Genomic DNA, 12748 nt, shown 5'->3' on the forward strand with positions numbered 1-12748 from the left:
TGTCAAGATTTTATCAGGAATCTTGAGATTTTTGATGTTAAAACCCCAGTTTCTGAAAGCACTTACATGAGTATCTCAACTCTCATTTAAAAAAATAGATTTGAAGCCTCATATTTGCAGGAAAAAAATATGAAAACATACCTCAGTGTAATCTAATGGCTCAGAAATCATAAGACAAATAAAAGAACCCAAATTTAATATTTAAAAAAAAAATCTCACGATTTTTAACATACTCTCCAGATTTTTAGCCAGACTCAATTTTTCAGTGCTTGGGTTGGCAAAACTGCAACTCCAATACATCAAACACCTACTGACTTTCTCATAGACACTTCTGAAGCAGATTCATATCATAATATGACCATAAATGATCTCCATGTTCAAGAGCAAGACATCCAGTTCTGACCAATGTTTTTAGATAGTCATTGTTCAAGGTCCTGAGTTAGAAGCTGCTGAATGAAAAGCCCTGGGCACATTCTATCTAGCTACAACTGAAATGATGCTTGTAAGAGGAGGAAAGTACTTGGAGAAGATGACAAGTACTTTCCTCTTACTTTGATGTGGGGGTGCATCCATTTTTTAACCTTTCTTGAGCACATACCAAACACTGTGATAGTTTTGTGATGTGGAAAATTGTGTATTAGAGAATGGAAAGAAATCTGTAAACTCATCTGCATTTGTGACCATCTGGCCCACTGCAGCAGTGAGTGTGGCAGGGGAGATAGTGAAAACAGCATGCAAATGTTCCCTTTTACGGGAAATGTGGGGAATTTTTGATAGAATATTTTAGACAAATTTACCTTCCCCCATAATTGGATTAGGTCGTGTGTGTGAATGTGTTCACCACATCAGCTGAAACTGCTTATACTGGTTGTAGGCTTTGCAAAAATAAATCTTTTTTTTTAAATTTTGATGGACAATATCAATGATTATTTTAAGCATTTTTAAATTTTTATGCATTTACATTTTAACAGTTGTAAGAAGTGGTGGGGTGTGTGCCAGACAATTGAGAGGGTCAAACAATAATTATGTAATGACAATAGATGTGAGATTCAAAAAATTATAGCTTTATAACCATTAAAATCCAGACTGGCAACAGCACATACAAAAACATACAAAATAAATATCCTTAAATAAAACTGGAGTAAGTTCTCAAGTAGCATTTTTTTTAATTTGCCTAACTGTAAATCTTGATTTTTATCAATGGAAATATATTTATCAGTTTGTGTATCTATGGTCAAATTGACATTTACAAATAATAATCTAATCCTTCCAAGCACACTTATTTGTAGTGGATTTAATAATACAGTAAGTGTCAGTAGGAATAGGGCATCTTGTTGTGATGTATTGTAATCTACATAGTTTACTTGTATTTGCCTGCACAGCATGCAGGATATGGTGAAGTGCTCTATGATACTTTTGAATGAATGGCACTCTACAAAAGTCAGCTGTATTTTATTGCACTTGTCTAAGGGGGAAAACCCTTTCTGCTTTCATCTTCAGTAAAGGAAAGACATTTTATCTGGGCTCACACCCGCCCAATGAGTGAGGGCAGTTACTCATGTCTTCTTACTCCACTCTACTACACTCATTTCAGTTTGCCTTAGCCACAGGGTCATAGTGCCTTCCTTTGAGTGTTAGCTGTTGCTTTCAAGGAATATAGATGTTGCAATAATACATGTCACCTCAAACTATTACATTATTTTCTCTACATTTAATTAGCTGACAAAAAGCAGTTGAGTGCACATTAGCTTAAAAAGAAAGATGGTTTTGAACTGAGCCAGCAGAAATATTCAGTTCCTGCCCTTGTCTAGAACTATTTCCTATATATAAAAAGCCTTTAAAGAAGCTCCTCGAAATTCCATAGAGTCAGTGGAACAATCCCTTATTGTTGCATGTAACAGACAGTGGGCCAGCTGAAGCTCTGGCCCAGCCTCTAATAAAAAAAATGGGGCATGGAAATCTTTTAAGTTAAACAATCTGAAACGCTGAAAAGCTGTAGGTACTCCATACAAAATTCCTAAAGACTTTCCCCCACCCCCATGATTATGGCACAATAGTGACTCTTAATTGCAATTCTGCAGTAATATTTCATACCTATATGCCAGGAAGTCTCACTTTGAAACAGTTGTACATTGCCCAACCTACCATTCTCAAAGTCTTTAATGAACTAGCATCAATAAAATGTCATTAAGGAAAATTAAACAAGCCAGAATAGCATGGGAGAGAGAGTGTGAACTATTCCAAATACACAAGATGGGGTGTGGTACTGCATAATCATAAGGATAGTGAGTCATTCAACAGTTTTCTGACATTCAACATGGCTATAACCAAAAGGTCTGATTCTGGTGTCATTTACACCAGTGTAACAGTAAGGTGTTACTCCCAATTTGTACTGGTGTAACAGAGGTGAAATTAGCCTGAAGATTGTAGATGCCTTCACTTAACAGGTTATCAACTGCTGTCATGAATTTCTGTGGGAGCAACCCCAAGGCCAGTCAGCAGGGATTTATAGTTAGTTCTTTTCTGTTCTTGTTCACAAATAATTTAATATAAACCTGTCACTACCAAGAGTGAAAATGATAGATCAGTGCAAGAACTGTTCAAAACAATAACCCTATATCATCTAATGCATCCAAGGGTGCTGAGGGGGTTGGCTGATGTGATTGCAGAGCCATTAGCCATTATTTTGAAAATTCGTGGCGATTGGGAGAGGTCCCAGACGACTGGAAAAAGGCAAATATAATGCCCATATTTTAAAAAGGGAAGAAAGAGAACCCAGGGAACTACAGACTGGTCAGCCTCACTTCAGTCCCCAGCAAAATCATGGAGCAGGTCCTCAAGGAATCCATTTTGAAGCACTTGGAGGAGAGGAAGGTGATCAGGAACAGTCAGCATGGATTCACCAAGGGCAAGTCATGCCTAACCAACCTGATTGCCTTCTATAATGAGATAGCTGGCTCTCTGGATATGGGGAAAGCAGTGCATGTGATATATGTTGACTTTAGCAAAGCTTTTGATATGGTCTGCCATAGTATTCTTGCCAGCAAGTTGAAGAAATATGGATTGGATGAATGGACTATAAGGTGGATAGAAAGCTGGCTAGATTGTGAGGCTCAACAGGTAGGGGTTGGTCTTGGGGCCAGTTTTGTTCAACATCTTTATTAATGATCTGGATGATGGGATGAATTGCACCCTCAGCAAGTTTTCAGATGATACTAAACTGGGAGGAGTGGTAGATATGCTGGAGGGTAGGGATAGGATACAGAGGGACCTAGACAAATTAGAGGATTGGGCCAAAAGAAATCTGATGAGGTTCAACAAGGACAAGTGCAGAGTCCTGCACTTAGGAAGGAAGAATTCCATGCACCACTACAGGCTGGGGACCGACTGGCTAAGCAGCAGTTCTGCAGAAAAGGACCTGGGGATTACAGTGGACAAGAAGCTGGATATGAGTCATCAGTGTGCCCTTGTTGCCAAGAAGGCCAATGGTATATTGGGCTATATTAGTAGGAGCATTGCCAGCAGATCGAGGGAAGTGATTATTCCCCTCTATTTGGCACTGGTGAGGCCAAACCTTGAGTATTGTGTCCACTTTTGGTGCCCCCCGCACCGAAGGGATGTGGACAAATTCGAGAGAGTCCAGTGGAGGGCAACAAAAATGATTAGGGGGCTGGGGCACGTGATTTACGAGGAGAGCCTGGGGGAATTGGGATTATTTAGTCTGCAGAAGAGAAAAGGGATGAGGGATTTGATAGCAGCCTTCAACTACCTGAAGGGGGGTTCCAAAGAGGATGGATCCAGACTGTTCTCAGTGGCAGCAGATGACAGAACAAGAAGCAGTGGCCTCAAGTTGCAGTGGGGGAGGTGTAGGTTGGATATTAGGAAACATTATTTAACTAGGAAGGTGGTGAAGCACTGGAATGAGTTACCTAGGGAGGTAGTGGAATCTCCATCCTTAGAGGTTTTTAAGGCCCGGCTTGACAAAGCCTGGCTGGGATGATTTAGTTGGGATTGGTCCTGCTCTGAGCAGGGGGTTGGACTAGATGACCTCTTGAGGTCTCTTCCAATACTAATCTTCTATGATTCTATGATCATAGGATGAGTCAAAATGTAAATATGTTGCATAAAAAGTTTGCAAATTGTCAGGAAACAGACACACACACACACAAAATATTTTCTGTTCAGTTAATCAGTATCTTTCTAAACTGACTCTCCACTTGGTAAACTAGATCAATACATTATTGTGTGTTATTTGAATACATGATTTTAATTCAAGGTTACTTTTTGTTTGTAGCCAGAAGAGAATGATAGTCAAAACAATACTGGAGAATCACTTTCAGGTAATTTATTGGCTTTACCATATATGTATGTAGTTATTTTTATGATAGATTTTCTTCAGAAAAGTCTTTGTCAGGATGATATTTAGAATTACCTAGAAAGGCTTGGGGACCCAGAATATATGAGGCTTCTCTCTTTTGCTTTTAATATTCCGTGCAGGGTATAGTGCCAGAAGTTTATTTGATCTATAGATAGCGATGAACTGCTCTTGTCAATTTCTTTTTGATGAAATTCACCTCACTGAGCACATACAGCAGAATGAGATGAAATTAAGATAGGGGCCAATAATGCATTCTGTGCACAGCCAGAACTTCAGTTAGGTCAAATGGAGTTAGCTTTGCTCATACCTGAGTAAAAAGTGAGCAGGATTTGGCCCATTGACTTCATCACAAGGACAGCAGTATTACTTATCTATCTTTATATTTAGCTTAAAAAAAAAACCTGCAAGGCCTTATGGAATGCCTGAAAGCAGAGATGTCTCCCTTTATTCAGCACTAGTGAAGCTTCAGCTGGAGTACTGTGACCAATGCTGAGCACTACACTTTAGGAAAGATTTAAATAAATTAGAGAGAGTCCAGAAGACAGCAACAAAATTGATAAAAGATTTAGAAAACCTGACCTCTGAGGAAATGTTAAACAAAACTGGGCATGTTTAGTCTTGAGCAAAGAAGACTGAGGGGGCCTGATTGCAATTTCAAATGTGGTAAGGACTGTTATCAAAAGGATCGTGATCAATTGTTCTCCAAGTCCACTGAAGGTAGGACAAGAATAGGGTGACCAGATATCCCGATTTTTAGGGACAGTCCCGATATTTGGGGCTTTTTCTTACATGGGTGCCTATTACCCCTCACCCTCTGTCCCAATTTTTCATACTTGCTATCTGGTCACCCTAGACAAGAAGTAATGGACTTAATCTTCAGCAAGGGAGATTTAGGTTAGCTCTTAGGAAAAAAATTGTAATATAATGGTAGTTAAGTTCTGGGATAAGCTTCCAAGAGAGGTTGTGGCATCCCCATCATTGGAGGTTCTTAAAAATGGTTTGACAGACATAAGAATGGCCATACTGGGTCAGACCAATGGTCCATCTAGCCCAGTATCCTGCCTTCCGACAGTGGCAAGTGCCAGGTGCTCCAGAGGGAATGAACAGAACAGGTAATCATCAAGTGACCCATTCCCTGTCACCCATCCCAGACCAAAGGATACCTTTCAGAGATGGTCTAGGTCAGGGGTAGGCAACCTATGGCACATGTGCCAAAGGCAGCACATGAGCTGATTTTCAGTGGGACTCACACTGCCCAGGTCCTGGCCACCAGTCCAGGGGGCTTTACATATTAATTTAATTTTAAATTAAGCTTATTTTAAACATTTTAAAAACCTTATTTATTTTACATACAATAGTTTAGTTATATATTATAGACTTAGAGAAAGAGACCTTATAAAAATGTTTAAATGTATTACTGGCGTGCAAAACTTAAATTAGAGTGAATAAATGAAGACTTGGCACACTGCTTCTGAAAGGTTGCTGACCCTTGTCTAGGTTCACTTAGTCCTGCCTCAGCACAGGGGGCTGCACTTGACCATAGAATGTCAGGGTTGGAAGGGACCTCAGGAGGTCATCTAGTCCAACACCCAGACAGATTTTTGCCCCAGATCCCTAAATGGCCCCCTCTAGGATTGAGCTCACAACCCTGGGTTTAGCAGACCAATGCTCAAACCACTGAGTTATCCCTCCTGCTCTCCAGTGCCTTTCCAGCCCTACATTTCTGTGATTGTATGTCACAAGAGTTTGTGCATCCCCTCCATGGGAGACTATGCATTCTCATAAAACTGTAGTGTTGCACACTGTGACAGGTTGGACCCCTTAAGGTGCCACCAGATGTGCTGAGATACCACTAAGCCTGCCTGTTCTGCCAGCCTGGCCACCCTTTTTACCTGTCTGGCTGAGCCAGGTTATTAAGCCTCTTCCAGTACACACAGGCAGGGCTGCACCCAACTGCAGAATGACACAGACACTGAAATCAGCTCTGAGAACTTCCCTAAACATAGAAAAGAATTAACAAGCATGATTATCTATGAGAGTAGGTGTTTTTGAATACATGATTCGCCCTTTTATAGTTATTAACATCTCCTATTCTAATTGTAACTAAACCAATCCTTGATATTGTGTACTCACTATTTCCATCAGTCTTTTGATTAATACTTCCTCTTACAGCATCCTTTTTTCCAAACTTAATTTGAATATGGTTGGTTTTATATTCCTCTTTCAAACCTGAATGGTAAACAGAAGTTTTAAAAGGTCAAGTGGTTATAAGCTGTGCACATTATGCACCTTTCTGCTGTAGTGTCAGTTTGACCATTGTGGGCTTCTCTCTTTCTTCATCCATTACATGGCAAAGTTAAAGGTTTACCCATTTTCCCCTCAGAAGCCTAACTGTTGAAGAAGTGTCTAGAATACTTTCACCCACTAGGTCTGATTGATGGCGTAAGACCTAATAAAAAGTATTTGCAGATCAATATTACTAATCAATATGCTGGCTTTTGCCTTCTTCTAGTCTGTTACTGCACAAACTAATAGAAGTTACATTTTTAGGACCCTTTTGATTCTTTCTGGAAGACTTTTAAATGGCAGTCTCTGATGTCATATGATAAAGAATATTTCACCACCATATGGTCATATCCAAAAAGTAATTCACTGACCTTCAGCCAGCTCTATAACTGTATGAGGAAAATAGTAATACCATTCAAAGTGAATACTTTTCTAAGCATTTGCCTGTTACATATATTTGAAATAATCGCCCTTCATAGAACACAACAGAAAGGTACACTTTTGTATCATTGGAAATATTAGGCATTTGCTTTGCGTTTGTCCATTAGCAGAGAGAATCTTTACTAAAAGAAGACCGTCAAATATTTTCCTAAGTCTGCACTATTATAAAAATGGCATTTTGGATGCACTAAGCCAGGCTGTGACATCTACCAACATAATCGTAACATTTATCTAGATGAGATGTTAACAGAGATCCATTCTGCATCGCACTGCTCGCTCTGCAATTGAAAGTTATGGCAATTTCCATAAAGCTAAGGGAATTCTTCAGGCCATGTAGCCCAGCCCACACATCATAGTGAAAAGTGGAATCAGTTTGACACACTTGTTATAAATGAATGTGTATATTTTAAAAATTATTGTTCTTTGGTTTTATCTTCAATGTACAGTAAAGAAAAACAACAAAAATTAAAAGTAGTTTAATTCAATAGTGAAAGACACTTTAAATCCCCATTATTATTTCAGAAATAGTTCTAAGCAACATGATATTCTTCAGCAGTGCCTGAGGGTTTGTGCCATAAAAAGAAGCCATGGAAAATAGAACAGATTCTAACCTTTTCAATGTAATGTTTATAATTGTAGATATGAGGAGCTCCTGCAAAGAAAATGGCACCTGCTCATTATGTTTGTGTCGTGCTCCAACTATCAGCGATTTGCTCAATGATGAGGACTTGTTGTATACAATGAGGATAAAGTTGGATCCATGTCACCCTACAGTAAAAAACTGGAGAAATTTTGCAAGCAAATGGGGAATGACCTATGATGAATTGTGTTTTCTGGAACAGAAACAACAAAGCCCTACGTTGGAATTTTTGTTGCGGAACAGTGACAGGACTGTGGAACAATTGATTGATCTGTGTAAATTATATCAAAGAATTGATGTTGTGAAAGTGCTGCTGAAGTGGGTGGAGGAAGAATGGCCAAAGAGAGGGAATGGAACCTATCAGAATCACTTCTAGGTCAAAGAAAATTGTTAGCTTGAAAAATTTACTTGTCTAACTACCACTAGTGAGAGGGAACCTTTCCTTGTCCGTGAAAGGGCACATACCATCAGTTTATGCAGAATGCAAGCTTTTATTATATATATCAAACAAAGATGACCTTCCAAATGTGAACAGGATATCACTAATACAGAGTTGTCTTCCTGAGTCTACAAACATTGTAAGTCTTTTCCACTGCTCATAGATTTCCCAAGCAGGAGCAGAGTGAAAATGACACAGCATTGAGCAATATGACCCTTGAAATTTAGAACCTTGGAAGGAGTGAAACTGACAAGAATGTCAGTTTCCCACTGCTGTTGATTTGTAAAGTTATGATCAGCAGCCAAGAGTCTTGAACCATTGCCCCTACCTCACTGGTAACCCTGCCCCTATCTTTCATATCAGCTTCTACTTAGTAGGTGTCTGGTAATATTTCAAGGCCTAACAGGAGGAATAAAAGGATCGGTTAAAGAAGTGTTTAATATTTTTGGTATAGGAACACCTCATGTGTTTCCAACATCACTTTGCATTTGCATTATTGGATTATTTTAATGTTTGAATACCCCATTTTGCAAAAATTTCATTTGGATACTCTCATTAAAAAAAAAAGACATTAAATGAAACTGTTGTGTAATTCTACTACATTAGAATTATATATTGATTATGGAAGAAATCACATTGAATTGAGAGAGAATTTCCAAGGCCCACAAGAGTTGGGGACAAAAAAGCAATTAAGAAAATGCTTTATATTAAAAATGAGTTCTAAGAGTTTTGAAGAAAACATTCAGTTGCAGGACTCTTATCTGTTTTTCTCAATGCTTCTTGTTTTGAGGTGGGGAGACAGCTGTAGCCTCACCCACAGCGTCCTCAGTACAGTACTCACTAGGATTTTCCTGTTCAAAGATTGTGGTTTTCTAGAAGAGATCACAAAACAGTCCTGTGGGCTGACCCATTTTACACTTTACTTAGAGACCATTTCCTGGCTGCAAAACAACACATGTACCACTTAAGCCATCATAATGGCTTAAGGGAGTGAGTGTGGATAGCTACTGGAGAGTTTAAGAGGTTTAAGACTTATCAGTTGTCCCAGGGATTTGGTCTTGTTGCTACTTTGCATTTAAATGGTTAAATTTAAAATGTATTTTAGAAAGGATTAACAATAATTGATATTGCTCTTTCCCCTACAATTCTTACAATATATGTTCTGATATTCTAAAGCCAGTTTGAAAAAAATCAGTTTTAGACATTCTTTTATGTTAACTAAAGCATCTTGAGTTAGTACACTGTCCACCATTATTTTGCTATATATACACCAATGTACCAAAACACAGGCAAAATCTAGGATGGGTTTATGGCTCATGTACTGTTTAGTTTCATAAATTGGAATGATCACTAAACTTCTGCAGAAAAGAGGAGTGAAGCAAAAAGAGGGATTGTGCGTTGAGATCTCTACTTCAGGACAACATAAGGCCTAATGCATATTATACTGTGTATATTTTATATCAGTGGGGGTGGTTACTGAGCAGCTAGAGGTAAAGGCCATCATTTTCAAACCTCGGGGCCAGATTTGCAGGCAGCATAAATCAGTGTTGTTGTACTGACTTCAATAAAGATGAGAATAAAGTGACCTGATTTCAGAGTCTGAGTAGGAAGGGTCAAATTTTCCATAAAAACTGTTTTTTGGATGGCAAATTAGATTATTGACTAAATTAATTTTCATGAAAAGTATCTGCTTTCTGCAAGAAAACAGTAATTTTTTTTTCATTCAAAAACTGAATGTTCCAAAAGTGAGAAGTTTTTAGCAGAAAACCATATTTTTTTGAATGTGAAATGCTGCTGTGGAACGTCATGGGAGTTGTAGTTCAAGCACCTCCTGCTCCTCTTCACGCCGAGCTCCTCAGCCAGGCTTAATCTCCCATGACGCTCTACACTAGCATTTCTCAAACTCGGGTTCATGGATCCCTGGGGATGCCCAAGGGCACTCCAGGGGGTCTGTGGGCCCCGCTGATCAACTTCTCCTTCTCCCCAGCTGTTCCCTGGTCTGCGGGAGGCTCTGGGAGGGAGGGGAAGGAGCAGGGTGGACCGTGCTCAGGAGATGGAGCAGCGCAGCAGGGCTAAGGCAGGCTCCCTACATGCCATGGCTCCATGCTGCTCCTGGAAATGCCTGGCATGTCTCTGCAGCCCCTAGAGTGGAGGTCTGGGGATCTTTGTGCACTGCCCCTGGCCTGAGCACCAACTTCTCAGCTCCCATTGGCTGGGAACTCTGGCCAGTGGGAGCTGGGGGGTGGGCAGTGCCTGCGGACATGGGTAGTGCATCGAGCCGCCTGACTCCCCACCTAGGAGCCATTGCCAGAGGGATGTGCCAGTCACTTTCAAGAGCCACCCAGCCAGGGCCCGCACCCCTTCCCACACCCAAACTCCCTCCCAGAGCCTGCAACTCGTCCTGTAGCCCAACCTCCTGCCCCAGCCTGGTGAGAATGAGTGAGTGAGGGTGGGGGAAAGTGAGCAACAGGGGGTGGAGCCTTGCAGAATGAGTGGGGCAAGGGCTGAGGGGAGGTTGAGGGGGCGGGGTCCTTGAAAAATTTTAAATCAAAATGGTGGTCCTCTAGTTGCTAAAGTGTGAGAACCGCTGTTATACACCCATGGAACTGCCACGATGCACTGCCTCTTCTCATCTAGAACAATGTGGTGTATCATGGGAGATGTAGTCCAACCAGGGAGCCTGACTTATTGAGAATGGGAGCATGAGGCATCGGTATTTCCACATAAAAATATTTCAGTTTTCATGAGAAATACTAGCTTTTCCATGGAAATTTTGTAAGAAAAACAAATCTCATTTAATCAAAATTTTCCATTGGGGGAAAACTGCCCCCATTTTCCCAACTAGCTCAAGTTCCGAGCCCTTGCAGTTCTCATTGAAGTCAGTACAAGCTACAGGTGTTCAGCACCTCTGAAGAGAAGACTACTTTTACGAGCGTGGGCATGAATTTAGTTTAACTTTAGGCAGCTTGGTTTGAAAAGGTTAGCCTTAAACTTTATTACACCTGTAGTTGCTCATTATTACTGTAGTTGACATAATAGGATTTATTTAATGTTTTTATCCTTGATATGGCATGAACTGGGTTAGACACTTCAAATATTTTCATACCTGAATATCCACAAGACATTAGTGTGAATCTACAAGACATTAGTGTGATCAGCCTTGGAATATGTTTCCTATCTCTGTTACAATGTATACTATGTTAGTAGAAAAAATAACAAACCTTAGATGTTGAATTTTATTGTATTTGTTTTCATTTCTTAGGGTAAGCAAAAAGACTTTTGAAGGAACACAGATGGTTGGTGTTGAAGTACTCAAATCCAACAATCGTTGTCTAACACCAAAATACCAGCAAGTAGCTTTGAACTGAAAAAATGTTTAGATCAGAGATGTGGAATCTAGACTACCTATGTTTGCAACAAATATTGTCTTATTCTCATCAGCATGCATCATCACTGCAACATTATGAAGCACACCCCTTTCCTCCTTTCTCATGAAAGATAAAATAAGGAGATAGACAGACAGTGAGAACAGAGGGAAAGTTTAACACTGCTGCAGCTTTTCTAGATTGGGACTAGGGAGGTGTGAAACCTCCATAGGTTGGGTTTAGATTTAGAAATTGGTTTGTGAACCTGGGCTAGCAGTTAGTCTTCAAAGGTTTGCAAAATCTACCTTGACCTGAAATCTCATTACCTTCTTCTTATCCTCCACACCAGGTCACAGTCCTCACACTTAAGTTTAATTCTTTTGCCAGAGAGTTACTGCCAACCCTCCCTACCATCCTATTGGCTTTAGGAGAGCTCTTTTCCAACTCATCTTCAAGGAAGTGCATAGCAAATTAGCCTATTCCTCTTTAACTCCTGTGGCATCTTGCAGATGACAGGTAGGCTGACAGCAGCAGCAATGAGGAAGAAAAGGCTCCTAAATAAAATGTAACCTCAGTCTGGTCTCTGAAGTCCCTCTAGATTGCATCTATGGGACATCTCAAAGAAGTCAAACTGTACATGTTCCTTCCCCTCATACATATGTAGAGGAATGAAAGGTGTTGCAGACATAGTTCTATCCCAGAAGACACCTAAACTAGAGAGAGAGTGATCAGCCAGGTTCCAAGGACTTGTCTAGAGGGCAATTATAGTGAAACTTAAAAAAACCTGTATCCTGCAGATGAACTTGGAACTCCAAGCAAAAATAAAGGGCTGCAAACCAGTATAAAATATATTCAGTCCATTTCAGCTCACACGCAAAAAACAGTAAGATTTGCATAGCCCCAGTCAGTCCGATTCCCTTTCCTAATTCTAAGCCAACATATAAAACAAGTGAGGATTAACGTATCTGCAGAATATTTGATTCACAGGAGTTTTGACAAGGCTAAATTTGCTGACCTGTGACCAAATTTATTTGCCCATTTCAGTAATTGCTCTTGCCTAAAGATCTGTGTAAAGAGAGTGCTTGTCCTTTAACAAGCAAGACATCATGTTACAGACAACGGATGCCTGTAACTCATTGTGGTTTTTCGTTCCTCAAACCACGATTTTTTAAAGAAGAGTAACCAACTAATAATCATTC

At 40.0% G+C, this 12748-nt stretch overlaps 1 protein-coding gene across 4 annotated transcripts in view; it reads left to right on the plus strand.

Annotated features, from left to right (window-relative positions):
* The window catches only part of EDARADD (EDAR associated via death domain), a 62662-nt gene extending 51367 nt beyond the window's left edge, over nt 1–11295 (plus strand). For all 4 annotated transcript variants that reach the window (XM_075064180.1, XM_032775039.2, XM_032775038.2 and 1 more), the window contains 2 exons: nt 4295–4340; nt 7745–11295. In XM_075064180.1, coding sequence (XP_074920281.1) covers nt 4295–4340; nt 7745–8121 — 423 coding nt within the window. In that variant the 3' untranslated portion in view covers nt 8122–11295. The remainder of the gene's footprint in view (nt 1–4294; nt 4341–7744) is intronic.
* The last annotated feature ends 1453 nt before the right edge of the window (nt 11296–12748 follow it).

The sequence above is a fragment of the Chelonoidis abingdonii genome, chromosome 3, assembly GCF_003597395.2.
Source record: "Chelonoidis abingdonii isolate Lonesome George chromosome 3, CheloAbing_2.0, whole genome shotgun sequence".
In the NCBI taxonomy this organism is placed as follows: Eukaryota; Metazoa; Chordata; order Testudines; family Testudinidae; genus Chelonoidis; species Chelonoidis abingdonii.